Source organism: Akanthomyces muscarius, chromosome 1 (genome assembly GCF_028009165.1).
Source record: "Akanthomyces muscarius strain Ve6 chromosome 1, whole genome shotgun sequence".
NCBI lineage: Eukaryota > Fungi > Ascomycota > Sordariomycetes > Hypocreales > Cordycipitaceae > Akanthomyces > Akanthomyces muscarius.
Window position 1 is genome coordinate 4379686 of NC_079241.1, and position 18963 is coordinate 4398648.

General features: G+C 52.3%; 9 protein-coding genes across 9 annotated transcripts; 4 read left to right on the forward strand and 5 right to left on the reverse strand.

The window, feature by feature from the left end:
- Nucleotides 1-1266: 1266 nt before the first annotated feature.
- LMH87_006488 (uncharacterized protein) lies at nucleotides 1267-2846 on the forward strand (the record flags this gene model as incomplete). Its single annotated transcript, XM_056204385.1, has 7 exons — nucleotides 1267-1269; nucleotides 1344-1436; nucleotides 1508-1540; nucleotides 1596-1960; nucleotides 2013-2138; nucleotides 2187-2673; nucleotides 2727-2846. 7 exons carry the CDS (start codon nucleotides 1267-1269, stop codon nucleotides 2844-2846), a joined length of 1227 nt encoding a protein of 408 aa, XP_056059748.1.
- Nucleotides 2847-3462: 616 nt separating this feature from the next.
- LMH87_006489 (uncharacterized protein) lies at nucleotides 3463-4917 on the reverse strand (the record flags this gene model as incomplete). The annotated part of the gene is made up of 2 exons (XM_056204386.1): nucleotides 3463-4739; nucleotides 4809-4917. The coding sequence occupies 2 exons, from the start codon at nucleotides 4915-4917 to the stop codon at nucleotides 3463-3465; spliced, it is 1386 nt and encodes a 461-aa protein (XP_056059749.1).
- Nucleotides 4918-5117: 200 nt separating this feature from the next.
- On the forward strand, nucleotides 5118-5602 carry LMH87_006490 (uncharacterized protein; the record flags this gene model as incomplete). Its single annotated transcript, XM_056204387.1, has 4 exons — nucleotides 5118-5147; nucleotides 5255-5326; nucleotides 5383-5457; nucleotides 5528-5602. 4 exons carry the CDS (start codon nucleotides 5118-5120, stop codon nucleotides 5600-5602), a joined length of 252 nt encoding a protein of 83 aa, XP_056059750.1.
- Nucleotides 5603-5770: 168 nt separating this feature from the next.
- Nucleotides 5771-6303, reverse strand: LMH87_006491 (uncharacterized protein; the record flags this gene model as incomplete). Its single annotated transcript, XM_056204388.1, has 2 exons — nucleotides 5771-5949; nucleotides 5997-6303. 2 exons carry the CDS (start codon nucleotides 6301-6303, stop codon nucleotides 5771-5773), a joined length of 486 nt encoding a protein of 161 aa, XP_056059751.1.
- Nucleotides 6304-7126: 823 nt separating this feature from the next.
- On the forward strand, nucleotides 7127-9151 carry LMH87_006492 (uncharacterized protein; the record flags this gene model as incomplete). Its single annotated transcript, XM_056204390.1, has 1 exon — nucleotides 7127-9151. One exon carries the CDS (start codon nucleotides 7127-7129, stop codon nucleotides 9149-9151), a length of 2025 nt encoding a protein of 674 aa, XP_056059752.1.
- A 442-nt stretch (nucleotides 9152-9593) lies between these two features.
- Nucleotides 9594-12180, reverse strand: LMH87_006493 (uncharacterized protein; the record flags this gene model as incomplete). Its single annotated transcript, XM_056204391.1, has 6 exons — nucleotides 9594-10579; nucleotides 10634-10920; nucleotides 10978-11594; nucleotides 11700-11736; nucleotides 11822-11893; nucleotides 12059-12180. The coding sequence occupies 6 exons, from the start codon at nucleotides 12178-12180 to the stop codon at nucleotides 9594-9596; spliced, it is 2121 nt and encodes a 706-aa protein (XP_056059753.1).
- Nucleotides 12181-12882: 702 nt separating this feature from the next.
- LMH87_006494 (uncharacterized protein) lies at nucleotides 12883-14067 on the reverse strand (the record flags this gene model as incomplete). The annotated part of the gene is made up of 2 exons (XM_056204392.1): nucleotides 12883-13482; nucleotides 13534-14067. 2 exons carry the CDS (start codon nucleotides 14065-14067, stop codon nucleotides 12883-12885), a joined length of 1134 nt encoding a protein of 377 aa, XP_056059754.1.
- A 452-nt stretch (nucleotides 14068-14519) lies between these two features.
- On the forward strand, nucleotides 14520-15813 carry LMH87_006495 (uncharacterized protein; the record flags this gene model as incomplete). Its single annotated transcript, XM_056204393.1, has 4 exons — nucleotides 14520-14620; nucleotides 14695-14981; nucleotides 15044-15188; nucleotides 15252-15813. 4 exons carry the CDS (start codon nucleotides 14520-14522, stop codon nucleotides 15811-15813), a joined length of 1095 nt encoding a protein of 364 aa, XP_056059755.1.
- Nucleotides 15814-16309: 496 nt separating this feature from the next.
- On the reverse strand, nucleotides 16310-18505 carry LMH87_006496 (uncharacterized protein; the record flags this gene model as incomplete). Its single annotated transcript, XM_056204394.1, has 5 exons — nucleotides 16310-16725; nucleotides 16781-17168; nucleotides 17221-18139; nucleotides 18192-18283; nucleotides 18428-18505. 5 exons carry the CDS (start codon nucleotides 18503-18505, stop codon nucleotides 16310-16312), a joined length of 1893 nt encoding a protein of 630 aa, XP_056059756.1.
- Nucleotides 18506-18963: the final 458 nt, after the last annotated feature.

The following is an 18963-nucleotide window of genomic DNA, read 5'->3' on the forward strand; positions in this document are numbered from 1 at the left end:
TGGATTCCCAAGGAGGGAATCCGCGGTCAAAGTAGTGATTGAGAGGCAGCTAGTCAATAGTATTTTCGCGTCCATGCCTCTTTTTCGTCCTGTATCCTAGTCGCCGAATTGCCTAGTTGGCAATCGACAGCCCCCGAGCTCAGTTGTGTGGCGGTCCTAATTTACGACGACGGGGCGTTATTAGTAGGTAGTGGATGGAACGTGGAAAAAGGTCCATGTTCGGCTGCAGTTTGCAGCTCTTCTGCCCCATTCGTCTAGGTCGAGAAAAGCATGTCGTCAAGGACGGACTGATGTCTGCTGAAGTAGTGCCGACCCGCTCTGGTGAGGTCTTGGTCGTTGTCTTGGGTCCGCCGCCAGAAGAATGACATCCCGCCACTTGGCCGTGGCTATCTGGGGCGTAACCTAGTTATTTACTAACTAGTCGGGGGCCACGACCTTCCGTTTAGTTTGAGCCGGGTCAGCCACGTTCATGGTACCACTTGCTCGGCCACATTTCCAGATAATAAGAGCCGTATCGGCGTATTGGGATACGACCTGGTACGTACATGTCTGAAAGGCAGATTGAAGCGGTGGGAACCGTCAGGACCGAGCACTCCATATTACCAGTAGATCCGCTGGTGCCACTGTTCGCACGAGGTCGACGCATCTGTTTCTTTTCACTTTTCAATAGCTCGCAACAGTTTGATGTTACTGGAGTAAAGGCCACGACAAAGCGAATCTGCGGCGAATCGTGCAGACGAACTGCGAAGAAGACAGAGAGAGACTTGCTGCTGCTCTAGCTGAATCGTCCGAAGTCTCCGAGTATTAGTTTGTAGGAATGTCTATTCCTGGCCTGAAATTTTACCGACAACCCCGGACAAGCTCAAGGAACAGCAAACATACATAATTGCACCACCCCCTCCTTGCCCTAAAGCAACCCTCACACCCCATGGCTCCCGTTTGAAGATATCCACAACGAACTTGCTCAGTTTTCATCGTCGGGTTGAGAACCGGGGCTGGATCTTTAAAAAAGGGCATCGGAGCAGTCTCTGCTGGTCGATTTTAGTGTGACCATTTTTGCCATGCTGTCGAATTGCTCTCTGGCAATTGTTGCCGCTTACACGATTATTGTGACGATCGCGATACTTCTGTTTCACCGGGTCCGTGTCTGGTATCGACTACGACATATCCCTGGCCCGTGGTCGGCGTCATGGTCCCTATGGTGGCAGCTTCGCGGTGCGATGAGTGGTAACTTTCCACAAATCTTGAAAGAGGCAACAGACAAATATGGTGCGCTTTTCCGGCGGACTTTCAAACACCTTTTTTCTTGCACAGAGTGGACACTTATTGACCTGTTTACGTAGGTCCTCTTGTCCGCGTCGGTCCTAACCAATTGGTATCCGCAGACCCTGAGGTCTTACGTCGCATGTCCGCTGCGCGGGGCAATTTTACCAAAGGCAGGTTCTACAAAGCCGGGCGGATTGTACCTGGCGTTGATAACGTGGTGTCTGCGCTGAATGAGGACAAGCATAAGGCGATGCGTGCTCAGATGAACTCCACGGTATGGTACCTTACTGGCCAGCGACTACGCATCATCGCTAAACCAGCTCTTCCAGATTGCGGTGAAGAGTGACGAGGAATATGGATTTGAGGCTGCAATGGATCGACAAATACGAAGCTTCCTTTCCTTGCTGGAAACCAAGTACACATCTGCAGACTCGGAAACCCGACCAGTCGACATGGCCGAAAAGACCCAATTCCTCGCTCTGGACATAATCGGAGACATTTCTATCGGAAAGCCATTCGGATACTTGGAGCAGGACCGAGACTTATATAACTACAACGAAATAAATATGTCGTCGTTGCCGGTCATGACGTTTGTCTCGGTTTTGCCAGGCATAACAGATGTTCTACACAAATGGCCTTTTCGATTGGCTTTACCCAAAGAAGGGGACCAGGTCGGCTTTGGGCGATTAATGAAGTGAGTAAAGCAGACGAGACTGTGAGGTTCTCACGTTGACATTGTGTAATAGGTTTGTTACCAAATCTGTTGAGGCGGGAATGCGCAGGAGCGACACGAAGGAAGGCGGGTTGGTTCATAACCAGGTGCACAACGGCTTGACCAAAGATGACATGATTCAACAAGGATTTGTTACTATGTAAGTGTATTTTCTAAGCTTGTCTTCTCTAGCCTGACCTTTGTGCAGTATTGCAGGATCCAACTCGACTGCCCACACTGTGCGCATGACACTCCTGTCCATAATTGCAGCACCGTGGGCTTTCAAAGCTCTCCAAAGCGAAATCGACGAAGGGAGCACAGGTTCTCACGATCCGATATCTTGGCGCGAAATACAACAACTTCCGTACCTGCAAGCGGTGGTAAAGGAAGGACTGCGTATGTGGCCGCCCGTCAGTGGTCTTGGATTCAAACGGGTGCCTCCAGGGGGAGAGCACATAAACGGATACTTTGTTCCCGGTGGCACGGAGATCGGACAAGCATTTCTAGCAGTTGGCAGATCGAAACAGATCTGGGGCGCAGATGCGGACATTTTTCGGCCAGACCGATGGCTCTGTGCTAGCCCTGTCGAGCTGAAGAGGATGAACCACGCCGTGGACACGCACTTCGGGGGAGGCAAGTTTTCTTGCCTAGGAAAACCAATTGCGATGATGGAGCTGAATAAGACCGTATACGAGGTATGATTCGCTTTGTAATTGGGAGTGATGAGGCCACATCTAACTCGCCACAGCTTATGAAACGATTCGACATGTCCATTATCAACCCAGACAAGCCCATGAAATCGAAGGCGTCAATTTTCGTTTGCGACACAGACTTCTGGGTCACATTAAGAAGACGGGCGGCACATTAGGGAACGAAAAGCCAGAACTCCGCCTGAATCAGCGACCATCCTATGGCTTTCTTTCTTTTCTTTCTACATTCAGCGATGATTGTATCGCTCTTGGAACTCGTGTTTCCACCCAGTGACGACGTGGAAACTTGGGAGGATTCAACATTATGTGTACTAGTTTTGGTCCCCGATGATACCCTGGCAATCTTGCCACAGTTCTGATTTCGCTCTAAATATGTCGCGAGAGCCGGAAGAGAATGACGGAGATAGACAAACTAACAACGTTTATTGCTAACGTCAAAGGGTCTACATTATATCCGTCGCTCGTGTGTGATAGTAAAGCATGGTGGTAAAAAGTTGCATACATGAGCTGGTGTTTGCTGGCCATTCTCGACTAGGAATCTGCCGGTCAATAGCATAAAGGTTGGCGGAATGAACGAGACGCGGTGGATTTTACTGCCTATGGGAGTAAATACCAGACACCGAGCATACTGGTAAACGTGCATGATGAATTTACAAGCTTTGAACCTCGAGCTCTTTAGCAAAGCAGACTGCACGAGGAGGCGAATGTGTCAAAATATGTGTAATTCTGTTGAGAAAGGGTATCTATAAAGTACATGAGCGGCCCTCCGAGTATCTACAGCTCGTCGCCTCCCGCATCCAAAGCAAACCGACCCGGAGTAGATCCTAAACTTTCCGGACCACGATCGCCAGCCAAGGTTCCATCACCCATGGCCATCGTCGTGGACAGACCATCCCTGGACCTGTCGGCCGTCTTCCCCATGGCCTCCTGGTATTTCTTGCCCGTCTCATTCAGCAGGGCCTGCACCTCCCTTTCGCGCGCGGCAATTCCCTGCTTCTCGCTGCGCATCTGCTCGACGGCCGCGCTCTTCAGCTGGATCTGCGCCTCCATGCCGCCGAGCGTCGTCTGGAGACGGGCGATGCACTCGGCCAGGCTGGGCAGGGGCGTGATCTTGGGCGGAATCTTCAGCAGCTCCTTGGCCGGGTCTCTGCGCGGGCGCTTGAGCCCGTCCATTCCCGAGCGCGTCTGCGCCGTTTCGTAGGCTATGCGACGCTCCGCCTCGCTGTCGGACGACGAGTCGGAAGAGTGGCCCTCGGCCGCGTTGATGAGCTCTGCCATCTTGTCGCGATCCTGCTTGCGACGTTGCTTCTCGGCGCGCTTGCCGAGAGAGACGCCGCCATCCTCGACAAAGTCATCAAAGCCCTCGCCCATCTGGTCTTCGTCCGTCGCTAGCCTCGTATCCTCCTTCTTCTTGGTTCGCCCGTCATCGTCGTCGTCCTCGACAGACAAGAAATCTTGCTCCTGGGCTAGTCTTGCTCGGCGCTCTTTTCGTTCTTGAATTTCAGCATCGGTGAGGACCTGAATTTTGCTTGCGGGAGGTGTAGGCGCCGGGGAGTCTACTACCATGGCCCCTTCGAGCTCGGACGCATCCAGCTCCATTTCATCACCGTCTGTTGGCAATGATCCCGAGTCTCTTGGAGTGGTCGGCGTCGAGGACTGCAGTTCATCGAGGTATTCCCTGCTATATCGCGGCCTGTCGTCATCATCGTCAAAATTGCGCGTCGGCAATCCTCTCATAGCTATGCCTCGTTTCACCGCATTGCTTTCAACCACCCGTTGGCTCAGCGTTGATTTCTTCATTGAGCTTTCCAGAGTCGTGGTGTCGTTTTCCTCTTCATTGGATCCCAAGCCAAAAGACAAGCGCGATTTCGGCTTCTTCTTTTGTTTTTGGGCACCAAACTTTGCTTTGACAACTACAGGGCCATCGTCGTCCTCCGCATTGCCGGGAGATGCGTCGTCATTCTCACCATCAGCTGCATATGTTTTTCGAAGGCCAGACTGCCTAATGCCTTTTTTTGCAGACTTTATTTTGAAAGACGGCTGCGACGATTCTATGTCAGACTCCCAGTTAGTCTCATCTGAGTGGCTGAAAATGCACCAAATTTGTCGGGGTGTCATACCTGTGTTGCTCGCGCCACCAATCTCAGAGCTATTATTCTCTGCACCCTCCACGTCATTGTCATCAACTTTTATCACCCGGGCCTTTCGCCGTGACCCAAATGAACTCATCGTGATTTTGTGTTAATTTTCTAGGATGAATTGCTGCTGGTCATTGCTGCCTGTCACTATGCCGCCGCACAATCTTATCTGCACGTGATCCCTTTTTTTGGGCGGCGCGCGGTGCAGAGCCAAGTTCTTCGCGGGTGACAGCTGGGCCTGCTCTCGTGCAGTTGAACCGATCTCCTCATCCCGAATAAATATTTCTCAAAATGGCGCCCGCACAGCCTGAGCTCAAGAAGGTACATGGCTCCCCACTCAATGCGATTCTAATGTCTTTTGTTCTTTGCGATTGCGATCACCCGAAACGCGAGCTTCCAGCTACCTCTTGCTAACTTTGCGATCACAGTACCTCGATAAGCGCCTGTTTGTCCAACTGAATGGCAGTCGCAAGGTCATTGGTGTCCTGCGCGGATACGATGTATGCAGAAACTGGTGTCGCGCAGTGCTTGTATCACTTTATTAACCCCACTGCAGGTCTTCCTGAACGTTGTTTTGGACGATGCGGTCGAAGAGAAGGACGGCGGTGAAAAGATCAGACTTGGCATGGTGGTATGTCCTATTTGTCCCCCTCTCTCGCAGAGATGATCAACTCTTGAACGTCTGCTAACTGGATCTCAAGGTCATCCGTGGCAACTCGGTTGTCATGCTGGAAGCTATGGAACGCATCGGTGGCGACGACCGACAACATCGATAGGCAATAGCAGAAGGAGAACAAGCTGTGGGAAACAAAAGATTGATTTCGATTTCGCTTGGCGTTACGGTATGAATGGAGGCACGATATATAAAGAAATATGGGATCAAAAACCGAGATACATCAGGGAAACCGGCTCTCCTGTGCAATTGCAAAAAGGCCGAATCCAAACTATGCTTTGGCTGCCCAAGCTTTTTCGTCATAGTTCTCCATCATCTTTCCACCGAAGTTTTTGTGCCAGCCTTTAATACCACCAGCCATGATGACGGCTCTGATGCCGGTCTCGCCAACCTCGTTCAGGTAGTCCTGCATCCACCGTGCAGTTCTGGTACCCCGCCCTACCGAACTTCCTGCAAGGTCTCAGTAACAGTCCAACTACATTGATCAAAGGTCTTACCGCAGTAGAATATGAGCTTCTCGATGCCAGCTTGTTTGCAGAGCTGATAGACCACAGCTCGAGTCTGAAACAAGGACTGCGCGGGGAGGTTGATGGATGTGGCCACAGTGCCTCCGTCCCAGTCGTTGCGCCGAACGTCGACAAGAAGAAAATTCCTCTTTTCGTACTTCGGACCAGCAAGTGTCTTTTCCAGAAGGCTCATGACCTCTGCAATCTCAATCGTCTCACAGGTTGCCCGCGGCTCAGGCAGGTCAGCCCACCACGGAGGGGCATCTCCAGAAGGCTGGGCAGTTGCATCTGTCGCCATGGTCGAGCTGAAATCGTCACCACAACCACTTGGGCGAGCTTGGAGAACTATTGTATAATTATGCAAACTTTTGAGAAGCAGGGCTGATGTCAGTTGCAGGAGTGGGACCGTTGAGGCGGCCCCAGAGAGGCGTCTGGTAGAAGATCCACGTGATGCCCTCCGTGTACATGACCCAACATCTGTGTTTCTTCATCTATGATAGTGAGATGTTGCGAGCCGGAATAGATGAAAGGAAACTACAGAAATTGAGTAAATCGTGGGTTTTCAGTGGCACATATATATTGATTAGCTTGCCTCTCGTACGATTCTATTAGCGTTAGCCAGTCCTGTCTGAGCCTACCTTGGTTCAATGTGCTTGAGAGGGGCCGCGACTCATGGTTTCCGATGGCGAAATCTAAGCAAGCTTATACACTTGTACACAAACTGTCTAGCTTAGATTATCTCTATCCAACACTCTTCACGGCTGTTCCGTCGAAAGGTGGTGGTGCTCCAGATTGTCCCTAGCTCGCTATGCCTAATGTAGTAGGTCCCAGCCTTCGCGCGCTGCAGCTGTATTGCTAACGTAGCACCAAGGGACGCATGTCAATCTGAATAAATGAAGTGTCTTGGCGGAGGCTACAGCACCCGACTTTGTGTATCAAGCTTGTATTTTGTATATCGTGCTCCCCGCACCCGCGTCGATATACTTTATAAGCTCGCCCCCGCCATTACCTGGTGCCGCCACAGCGCCACCTCACGATATCTTTCTGGCACACTCACTTTATATATTTATTTTATGCCTGTCAAGTGCCATTTTGCGGCATAAAAGCACACCCAATTGATCATGGGTTGTGCTTCACGCTTTATCTTTGCCGCATTGAGCGGAACGATGGCACTGGCTTCGGTTCGTCCTCAGCATGAACCGTTCCAGCCCATCGATCCTCAGAACTGGGTCAACCCGGATGACATGACCTGGGCAGACTACAAAGCATCTCCAGGCACGAACTGGAGTGACCCTAGTCGCATCGGCTCGGATAGAAATTTCAAGATTGCATTGGTAGTAGTCGACTATGACAACTTGCCATTTGTGATTTCTGCCCCCCCAAACTCGACTGTATTTGGAAATCCACTGCCGCGGCATGGGAACATTGAAAGAGGCAATGTTCCGTCGTATTATCGCGATTTATTGAACAAGCCGACAGAATTAAACCGTGGGCATACGCTCCATGAATACTGGATGGAAGACTCTGGCGGCCGATTTGGCGTTGACTTGACCTCTTTTGGCCCATATCGGATGCCGGCGCACCACTTTCGCTACGGCGTGGATGAGCAATTCAATCCAGGAGCATGCCCAACAAACGAAACTTGCTCTTTGAGTCTCCGGGATGCGGCATTTTCGGCATGGCGCCATGATGTTGGCAACGACACGGCAAATGCATTCGAGCTCGTCTTCATTCTTTCTGCCGGACAGGATGAATCCTCAACCTGGCAAGAATTTGGCGAGATGAAGTTTGCCAGCGAAGATCATGTTCCAGATGCGTTTGGCCCTCCGGCCGGGGCTCAAATCCCTAACTTTGCTGCCACGCGCTATGTGAGCTGGACGTCGTGGGCTTCCGCTTCCACCGTCTGGCCCAACGCAGGTGGAGGATCTTCTCTCCAGTGCGAAAGCTCTGGGATGGCCACTTACGCACATGAGCTCAGCCATCTGCTCAACATCGGAGACAACTACAACAATCCTTATGGCCAGCCCCCGAGACGATCGTACACAGGCCCTTGGTCCATGCTGTCGCGAGGAACCTTTAATGGTCCTGGTGGCCCCCACAGCCGTTGGCAAATCCCGGCCCTTCAGGGCGGCGCTTTGGGCTCACAACACTCCGTCAGAGACAAGCTTTACATTGGTCTCATCTCCGACAACCGGATTCTCAATGTCTCAAAGTCCTCATTGCAGACCCAGGGTCCTATGACCACCAGAGTCACAGCCAGAAACTCGCAGTGTGGCATCATAGCGCTCTGTGTTGCTTTTGGCCAAGATTCATCCCCGGCCTGCAATGCCACAACGGACCCCATGTGCGACGGCGGCAAGTACAATGCGTACGATCTCGAAGTCGTTGATCGCATGGGCACCGACTCGTTTCAGGCAGACTCTGGAGTCATGATCAGCAAGATCAAATACGCGGCCACGGCCCCGTTCCAGTGGACTATTGATGCAAACCCGCAGGACATTGGGCTGGTGGACTTTGTCCGGCCTAATGGTACAAAGTCAATGGTCAGCATAGGTGACTACCGCCAGCTTCTTGATGCGTTGTTTCACGCCGGCACCGACTCGGGAAGCGAGTTTGAGCACATTGACGAGCCCAACGGGCTGCACCTCTACGTCCTAGGCCGGCACCGCTCCAGCAAGGGCACTCTTTCCTACACGGTGGCCGCCCGATCTCTTCAAGATACAAGTGGCATTGAGTACGGGGCTGAGCTGTCTGCTGGATCAGTTGTTTCTACTGCTGGGGCAGGGGCTAGCGCTGGGGTATTTTGTTCTTTCAACTTAAGGAACAATGGTACGCAGAAGCATGAGACCTCCAGTGACAAGGTTGAAGCGCAAAAGTACACGAGTTCCGATATTTACAGGCTGAGCGCTACAGTCTCTGGTTCCGGGTGGGAGGTCCAAGTGCCCAACGAGGTTGCCACGGCACAATTCGGTCAAGAAGTTTCTGTTTTGGTTGCCGCAAAGGCTTCTGAGGGATCGCATACTGAAGCGACTGTGACTTTGAAGGCGACTTCCGAGTCGGACAAGAATGCCGTGGCTGTGGCCGAATGTAAGATCAGGACGAAGCGGGATAAGCCTGACAGCAACTTTCTATATCAGCTGCCGTAATCGACGAACATGATTATGAGAAAGACTTGTCGCAGACGTGCCAGTCCGTCTCGACGGATAAATGTTCAGTCGAAAAGACGACGCAGTTATTGTTATGATCAATTAAAGACTATCTTATTTGTTCCGTCTTTATTTATTTTTCCCTGTTTCTTTTCCGTTCTCAGTCAGTATCAACTCTTACTTCCCGTTTTTACTTCCTCCTCAAAAGACTCGAATTGCAACAACACTATATTATTATCAGAACGGACGATCCTTTTCGCAGATATGAGGCCAGAAGAAATTGGGCGGTAGCGCAATATTGGGAAACAAACATATCAGCCAACAAAAATCGCTATCCAAGAATTCCAGCCCAGACAGAGAACAGCAAACATTAATCTCATCATTTCCACAGCCTGAATAACGACATTATAACAGCCATCCAAGACGCCTTGTATTGAATCTGTTACTGTTCAACAGTACCCATCGAGTTCATGATGACTGCCCCCCAATCAAGATATCCGTCAAACCAAACCGCGGGATCAACTCCAGTGAGCAGATCGCTTCGCCATGGGGTGCTGCCATACACGTTTTGCATCTGATCTGCCGGCATGTTGGGGTCTATTCCCTGCCAAGTACCGCTATCGTTTTGCATCATGCCGGAAGTGGGCGCGGCCTGCGGCCCAACTGACCAGCCAGTCATGCTCGAGTCCATGTCGGCCTTGAGTTGCTGGCCAGGTGAATGATTCTCGCCCTCTTTAGAGACGAGCTCAGCCCATCTCTCCAGCTTTGCCTTGGTGATGCGAACCTTCAGGGCAGTTATGCTCCAGATATTGGCTTCGTCACTTCTTGTGTCTGTGGACGAGATCTGGAAAGTGGCATTGGCTTGCTCGAAGCGATTACAAATGGCCAGCAGGATCTCGCCAACGTTGACCATCAGACCCGGATGCGTCTTGAGCTGTGCGCGCAAATGCGCGACGGCGGCGGGAAGATCTGGGTCAAAGACTCCATCCGCCGGCGTCATAGGTCCTGGTATTACCTGCGGAATTGAGCAGCTTTCAACGGTCTGAGGTGATAAAGCTGTTCCTCGGGTATTCTGTGTTTTTGGTTCAAACGATGGCAAGCCTGTCGTGCCACGATTTGTGTCATCAGGTTCACCAAGAGGTTTGGGGGCCACAAGCTGAGCCCATCTTCCGAGCATCGTCAGTGCATAAACAAGCTGAGCAGCTACAGCTGTGGTCTGGTACGCGTATTGTGTGACAGGCACGGCGAACCAGTTCTCAAACCACCCTGTAATAGCCGCGCTCGTATTGTAGTGGCGATCGAGCGGTGTTCCGCCACCTGCATTATTCAGCGTGAAAGCATCAGCTAATGAGGAGATCAAGTCTTTGTCGAGAACCGGGGGTTCATATAGTCTGAGGCGGGCGGTATTGAAGTACATTATAATGATATCTATTGGGCAATAGTCAGCAAAATGTACATAATATTTTTCGTGGCAATGCGTACTGTCGTTCCTGAGATGATCCGGCAGGTTGGCTCGTAGCTGGTCGAGCTCGTTTTGAAACACGGAGACATATACTGCCGTGGGCGCTTTTGGAATGCTCGTGAACTCTTCGATGGTGTTATCTCGCGGATTCAGTTCAGAAATGCGTTGCGTCAGATGCTGGATTCGTAAAAGGAAGACAAGTACAACATCGGTTTCGAATTCCCTGTTGTTCTCGAGTATTGTGAGGCATTCTCTGACATATGAGGTGTATCGCATAGGATCAATTCTTCCAAATACGGTCGACATTCTGTCTAGTGATTAGCATCAGAAAGCAAAGAAGCGAGACCAGGATGCGGGGGCTTACGAAGAAGCTAGAAACCAGACACCAAGGAATGCGCGCCGTTCTTCGCTGCTTCGAGCAGAAGGTGCCGGTGGCTGAGCGGCCATTAGCCTGGTGCCTTCGTGAATTATAGGATGTCGATTGAGTCCCAGCTCTCCAATCAGGGAGATTGCCAGTGACAGCAGATTATGAAGTTGAGCATGAGTGAAGCAGTGGTACTGATACCAGCCAACAGTCACTATAAGGCCCAGTAGAAGATCCATGGATCGTTCCGAGCGAATTAGCATGTAGTCGGAGATGTGCCGTTTTAGCGCGAACATCTGTGCCCTCATGGAGCGCAGGCTGCGGATCGAAGTAACCATGCGAATCGCAGACATTAGGAAGGGCCGTGTTGTGCCGAGCTGGGAAGCAGTCACGCTCGGTGGGACGACGACGAATGGAAATAGAGGCTGGAAATGAGTCCTGAACGCCTCCAAGGCAACATCGTCGGTCTCTGGAGGTGGGGGCGCATCCCCCGGTTCTGGGCGGCAGATGCAATTTGCTGGTCCAAAAGAGTTGTATGTCGGTGGAATGTACCAATCTCTCTGCGGCTGCTGCTTCTGGATTGGAGCCGCATTGTTGGTTGCGGGTGACTCGGTCATCTGTGACGGTGTGAGGTTAGATTCGTCATAGTCACCAGGAGTGCTGCCCTCCTGCTGCCCTTCGTCCTGATGTGGCAGCTCTCCTGATGCTTGCAGCAGGCTCACCAAGCCATTGAGACGCTCCTCGATTTGCGCGGTGCGTCTGTGTTTGAGTCTTAGTTGATTGGGATTCACGAATTCCATGATGATGGAGGCAATGGGCATATTGTAGGCATGAAGGGACTCACGAGGGCTTGGGCTGCCTTTTCTTCCTAGGCTTGTGTACTTGGTCCGTACATTCCTTGAGCAAACGTTCGCATCTAAGACCATGCTCTCGGCGTCAGCGATGACAAGTCTTGATTCGGGCGACTTGATGATTGGAAATGCATCACGATGGCAAGGCTCAGGAGGCGCAGTCAAGGACTGCCAACGGGCAGAGCGACGAAAAAGAAGCAGGGCGGGAAAAAGGCTTCATCCGTACTTACCGGTCGCATTTCGACCCAGGGGTCTCATTCGAGCGGATACACTTTGCTTTCGCCGTTGCACACGCAGCGCAAGCCGCACCCCATTTCGCCGTCGGCAATTTCGGGCGCTCTTCGATGGGCATGATGTGTCAGAGGCGTTGCAACGCCAGGCAGCCCCAGAGGATCAGATATTATTGAATGGCAGGCCTGCAGAACAAGCGCGGAATAAATGTGGCTTTCCTCGCCGCCAAGAAACGAGTTACAGCGACGATGACAAACAGCTTTAACGGCTGCTAGGATTACAAGAGCAAGATCGCAGGAGAGAAACGGCATTTTTCGCAAACTCCGTAGACGAATGGTAGCGGAAGTGGGTCGCGCTCGCGGGCGTCGCGGGCCTCGGCAGCTTAGCCTGCCTTATCGTTACTGTGGTGGATAGAACCGACTTGCGCCAACACTCATCACCCTTCTGATGGCGCGATAGTCCAACAATACAGTGCAGATGGGCAGACTGTCGTGATGACATTACAATTGCACACACTCGGGGTCCAGAATCACGGGCTAGGCCATCTGCTGATGTCATAGGAATAATGTGTTAAGTATAAAACAAGCCTGGAGCAGTCCCAGTTCTAAAATCAGGCCAAATAAAGCTGAAAACGGCCAATGCTGTCAATTCTAAGCGCAGAAGCCTCCTTTCCACTCCAATCTGGAACATTTGCTGTCCTCAGCGTCACCTATAGTACATGATCAAGCCAATCAATTTGAATAGTCTGGCCAATGGCTCTGTCCACCTTGGCCGGCCTGGGTATTGGGCAGAAAATTATCGAAGAAATAATCATGCCACGGTATTACTTGGAGCGCGATACGCCAGCGCCAATCACCCCAGGCAGTTTCTCCTCGCCGACGCTGAAAAGCAAGCTGATGGACATCCAGACAACGGCAATGATACCAATGGTGAATCCGAAAAAGAGCCAGAACGGCACGCTAACGTCTTGCTTGCCGCATGATGCACCACCCCAGTGCGTAGGCCCGCTGTTATTGTTGTGGGTAGGTTTGCAAAGGCATACGAAACAAACCTCTCCTTCCTTCGGATTCTCCGGGATGGCGCCGTACTTGTTCACGCATGTGCCATGCCCTGAGCAGTTGTCCGTTCCGGCAATGCAGGTCTCATTGGAGTTGAAGCACGAAGGGACAGCCTTCTTCAGGGCGTGCAATGTCGAGGAGCTTGCGGCGGGGTGAGTAACGCTCACAGGAGCTGCCTTGTGGTTGGAAGAAATGACCTGTTCAGCTTGTCGACGGCGCAGCTCTTGAGGCTTGTCGGACCATGAAGGCTTTGCATTCGCGCTCGTGTCAGGCAGGAGAACGACCGTCGCTTCGATGCTTCCGGTCTTGGCAAGCTTGGGGATGGATCGCAGAGCATCCAGGTTACTCTTCATCGAATCTGGCTTCTGCGGCCGCATTAGTTTTGAACTTTAGTGCCCGCATGGACGTCTGCGTACCTCTGCGACATTGTATCTGGCAGCAGTAGACGATTCACCCCAGCACTTGTCATCTTTCATCTGCACAATCTCGCTCAGAGAGCAGCTGTGTTGTTTCGTCGCCCCCGCATTGAATGCATCGATTTCAAATAGATCGCGGTTGGCTGTGGAAGAAGGCAGATCGCTTATCGTAAAAGCCACATCCTGACCCAGAGCTTTCCCAGCATCTTTGATCTGTTGCGCAGTCATGCCGTCAATCATGACAAGCAGTCGCTTGGCCGTCGACTCCGCTGTGAATAACGCATCGCTGGAAGAGGCGAATTTGTTCAATGTAGCAATGGCCTCGTCGGCGCCGACGTCTTCGGGAATATCCCCGACAGTTGGACCCTCGCCAGGGTTGGCTAGGCGTTGGAGGAACACGAGCCTGGCTAGGCTGCGGCCGAGAGAAGCTGTCGAGGCGGACTCATCGCGGGGAAAGGTAAAGGCTTGTCCAGTGGTTGTAGCGGCCGCGGCGCAGCTAGTAAGCGCCGCAACGATCCCGGCGGTGAATTTCATGATGGTTTTGGGATCATAAAAGCTACCTATGGCTGTCGAGTAGAGGGACACCGAAACGTCACCACCAAGGGAGACGGCTTGGGAGCAGCTGCAGCTCGCCCGTTGCGTTATGCGGAGCCCGGCGTTTGGTTACTCCGGCGGCTGGCCACCCAGTTGGTGGCGGTCCACTCGTCGCACTGGTACCAAACCATCGGGGTGTGCCTGATGACGACGGGGTGGGATCGTCCATTTTCAAACTCGGCGTTGATCTTTTTTTTTTTTCGCATCATGCATTTCATTCCTCTATAAGGCTTCTTCGAGTTATACACATGACATATCGTGTCACCTTCTGCTAAATCATGGCGATGCGACGGCTTGCGCCTGCGCCTAAGTTGGTCACATTCAACGCTCTTCGATCGCAGCCACTCCACAACCAGCGGTTTCTCTTGAGAAATGCCCGGCAAATATCGTTCATGCCCTGGCGCAAAAGTGCCGTTCCGACGCATCCTTTGCCTGTTTACTTCCCGAAACCAGTTACTCGCTCACGACTCAAGCCGATACGCCGATTTGTTGGGTAGGGATCCCCGTCACACGCCATTACGCGGGGCGCCGATTGCTAACACTGCTTGTCTTTTTTTATTTTTACAGGCGCGTTCTCTTTACAACAGCCGCAGCGTTTGTGTGCTGGACCGTCTTCTATGTCATCGTTCTGGAGCCCTTGCTGGACTGGGCGGAAGACGAGTGGGATTCCCTGTCGGAGAAGGAGAAGCAAGAAATAGCCAGCGAAGCAGACGACGGCCCCAATTCGATATTATTCCTGCCCATGCCGTTCGGCACAATCGAGGTCAACCAACCACCATATCGAAGCAGCGACCCTGAATGGCAAGAGTTTGTTTCTTTCAGCAAAAACAAGCAGGCGCGCGAGGATATCAAATGTGGGTGACGAAGCCGCCGTTCGCCTACACTTTACTGTTTTGCTGACTTTGGAACTCCCTAGTCAAGCTAGCCGATATTATTTGCAAAGCGATCGAGAACAGCGACCAATATGTCAGAATACTCGGCGGTAAAGAGATCCGCGTGTCTCAGTTCTGGCTCGACACCATCTTTCCCGTCCGACCGCCACCAAAACACTATGTAGCGGGGTATGTCCTTTTCCAAACCCTTAGGGAGTCGGCCGTTCAGCAACGTACTGACCGCCTTTGTAGAATCAGCATCGAAGACGACGGAATCTACTGGGCGCACCGCCCCATCGACACACTGGCAGCAAAGCACCTGTCCTTGGCCATCTACCCCATGGCAGTGGCCAAGGCGGCATGGGCGTTTGTCAGTGTTCTCGGCAAGAGCTTGGCCTCAGACACTGCCGTATTCCTGGGTATTGCGGAGCCGGCCCGCCGTCCACCGACGTGGGAGTCGGTCGTCATGAACCGCGTGCAGGGACAGGACACCGTCGGCGCCAGCACGAATCGAGCGCTGCAAGATTTGAAAAAGACGGCCCAACCCGCCGTGTCGCTCGGTAACGTAATGCCGCCCAGCCTGGAGCATGCCAGCTCCGCGGCCATGGTGACGCTGGCAAAGAGCTGGAAGCCCGCGCAGCAAGGCCCCGGCCCTGGCTGCATCAAGGTGGACGGCTTGATTCAGGTGTCTGGGAAGAAGGCCTACATGGCCGTCTACGTGATTGCTTGGTTCGACCCAAAGCAGAGGAAGTTTGTCGACATCCAGACGCAGCTGAAGCACCTCTTGCCGTTCCAGCAATACCCGGCAAAATAAGCCGAGGGGCAATGTAGATACGGACGAAGCAGTGTAAAATAACAACTGTATTCTTGCATTTTATATAGGCAGCATGGGCAGCATGGCATTGGCGCTCACAGTTTCTTCCTTCACTTTTGACAGTGCCAATACCAATGATGGCCGATACGTTTTGAATAAAACTCTGATGAGCTGATGCGTGGTGGCGCATACATAAAGTGACTGTGAACTATTCTCTTTCTTTCCGTATTTGAGTTGCAAAGAAATAACACCCCATTAAATCGAATCAAAGTCATCAGTGCCTAATACAATGTAATGTTGTCTGGACGGCTTCAAGCACGTACCCTTCCCTGAATACATTTCCCCATAATAACTCGCAAACACTTCCAGCACCATCCCAAAGAAAACTATGACAGAAAGAAGAAAGAAAGAAATTGGAAGGGTTTGATACAAAAACAGAAAATACTGATATCGCCAGGAATGTTGACCCACTATGCGTTTCAATCTTGTACTTTTATCAGTTCTTCATCACATTGACGTATACTGTAAAGACTTCCAACTCGGACTCGGGGCCACCTGGTACGCGCTCCTCACCGGGAATGGCAGCGATCAGGTGGGCCTCGACGACATTGACGCCAGGGTGCAGGCCAACCTCAAAGGCAAGCTCCTCAGGCTGCTGGCCGGGGAGCATCTGCGGGTACGGTTTCACGGGCAGCCTGTTGATGAGCGTCCAGAGGCTGTAGTGGCGCTCGTGCAGGAAGTCTGGCAGCGCGGTGACGACGAAGACGCGGTTGCAGTGGTGCGGCACGTTGACGACGCCAGACTGCTGCAGGTACTTGGGGTCGGGGTAGATGGAGCCCAGGTTGGGCTGCGCGAGCTGCAGCATCGGATGTGCCTGGATGCTTAGTCGAGAGACGAGCGCATCTGTGATGCCTGCAGTATCAATTAGCATCGCATTCATGTACCTGCATCTTGGGGGTTCGCTCACCTTTACTGGGACCGCGACGCCGTCTTGTTTCGTTGTTTTGGGCGGGGTTGGGAGCAGGAGGTGGCACGGGAACAGGCGTCTCTGATAGTCCTGGTGGTCGCGGAGCGCCTGGAGGGAGCTGACCTGGTGTGGGAGCATTGGTCGGCGTTGCGTCTTCGACCTGCGCCACGGGAGTCGAGGCGCCATTTGCACCTTCGCCGTTGGTTGTCGGCGTCTCAATGCCTGGGGCTGGCGAATCCTCGTTGCCACGGCCGCCAACGTGGATTGTGATTTTCTTATTTGAAGGCGTGTCGTTGCCACCATGGCCGCCGACGCGGAGCTTGATCTTTGATGGCGCTGGATCTGAAACGGCAGCCTTGGCCTTCTTTAGCTGTGCGTAGAACATTTTCTGTTGATGGTCAGTCATGAATCCGACTTCCTTAAGGTAAAATGTAACAAACCTCAAGTTCCTGTGCAAGAGAGTAAATTTCACTGCCTTCTTCATTGTAAAAGTAGGCGTTTGTCCAAAGCAGTTTGGATCTTTCTTCAAAAGCGGCCCAAGACTTGAACTCGCTAATGCCAGTCAGCTCACCGCGACCCTGAACACCCTTGACGATTTTCTGAAGCTTCTTGAGTGACAGAGGATCAGTGACTATTTTGTAGTAGTCTCTCAGAGCACGAGGAGGCAAATTGATAAAGGGCTCAAAGTAGGCTTCCTCGTAGTCAGGCTCGTGATGCCTGAGCAGCTCCTCCACAATCTTTTCCTGCGCTTCCTGGAACGTAAGTCCTTTGTAGGGGACACCCTCATATTGATGGCCTTCGGGCTTTGCTGGCGTAGCAGGTTTAGGGCTAGCTTGATAAGCTGAGGATCGTCGAGGTCGTCCACGGGAGGAGGCGGGCTCTTCTCGTCTCTTAAGAATGATGGACCTGCGGCGTGGCCCTTCGTCTTCCTCCTCTTCCTCTTCCTCTTCTCCCTCCTCCTCTTCCTCTGCTTCCTCTTCATCTTCCTCCTCGCCGCCTTCCTCCTCCTGCTCATCATCATCGTCGCCGCCCTCGCCGTCCTCCTCAGGCAATGGTGTTGGAAATGCCTGGTAACCTCTCTTTGCATACGCCGGGTTGTTCTTTGTCATGTAGTTGCTGAGAGTCTTGCGCACACGTTCTGCATCGTCAAAGACGGAGGATGATCGTGGATAGAATTCTTTGGCGTTTGAAATCATGCGCTTAAAGTAGCTCTCGAGTTCAGCCAAGTCCTTGAACTCGCCATTCTGGAGTTTTTCTTCGACGCTTTCCAGAGAGATTGGCATTTTGGTCTTCTTGTAGTAGTCGGCGTTGCCTTGCCGGGGAATTAGCTTCTCGAAGTAGGTTGCAATCAGCCGGCCACTGATGCACAAGTTAGTAACTGCAGCACAAGTAAACAGGCCAACATTTCTACCTTTTATCAGAGGTGCGGCGAATCTGTTCGAGGAAAGCAAGTCCGTATGCGGTAGTGGATTCCTTACTCTCGCCTTTCGTGAGGTCAAAGTCCTAAGCAGCGGTTAATTAGCATCCCTCTGCGCTACAGTGATGGCGCATTGCACGCAGCAAGTAGCAGAGACGCGACGCAAGTCATCAATCAAAGCAACATATCTGCATCGATGCCGGCGCCATTTATGGCTGCATCAGTCGTACCGAAACTTTGCGACGCTTCGAAGAGCGGTCGCCAGAGTCCGCGGCGCTTCCACCGTCGGCCTTGCGCTTGCTATCCATTGCGGGAGCGCCGTGTCGTGCAGGCAGCTAGCGCTGGTATTATGTATCAAATTGCGAGTCTAGCTATCCGGGACCGCGCGCCAATCGTTCGTGACAGCAGCTGGCGCACAATGCAAAGCTCCAACTCTCTGCTGCTAACTGCCAGACGCGTGTTTAGGTCGCAGAGCTCGCGTTTCGAGGTGTTGGCTGGCGTGCGCTCGGAAAGATGTCGTTTGCCTCGGCGGGTGCTGCAGATGCGCGCAATTGTAAAGATTTTTATCGTTGCTCTATTTTTAAAATGGACGTTTGATGCCGCGCGTGAGGGTCGCGTAGTGTCGGACTCTGGCGTGGACGAGCAGCTGGTGGTCTTTGTTCTGGCAAGCGGAAAAGCGCAGGGGCGGCAAAACGCAGAGAGCCAACGAAATAATGTGGAGTCTTGATTGGGACTAGTGTCATCTGCCCTCGTCTCCAGTGATGCA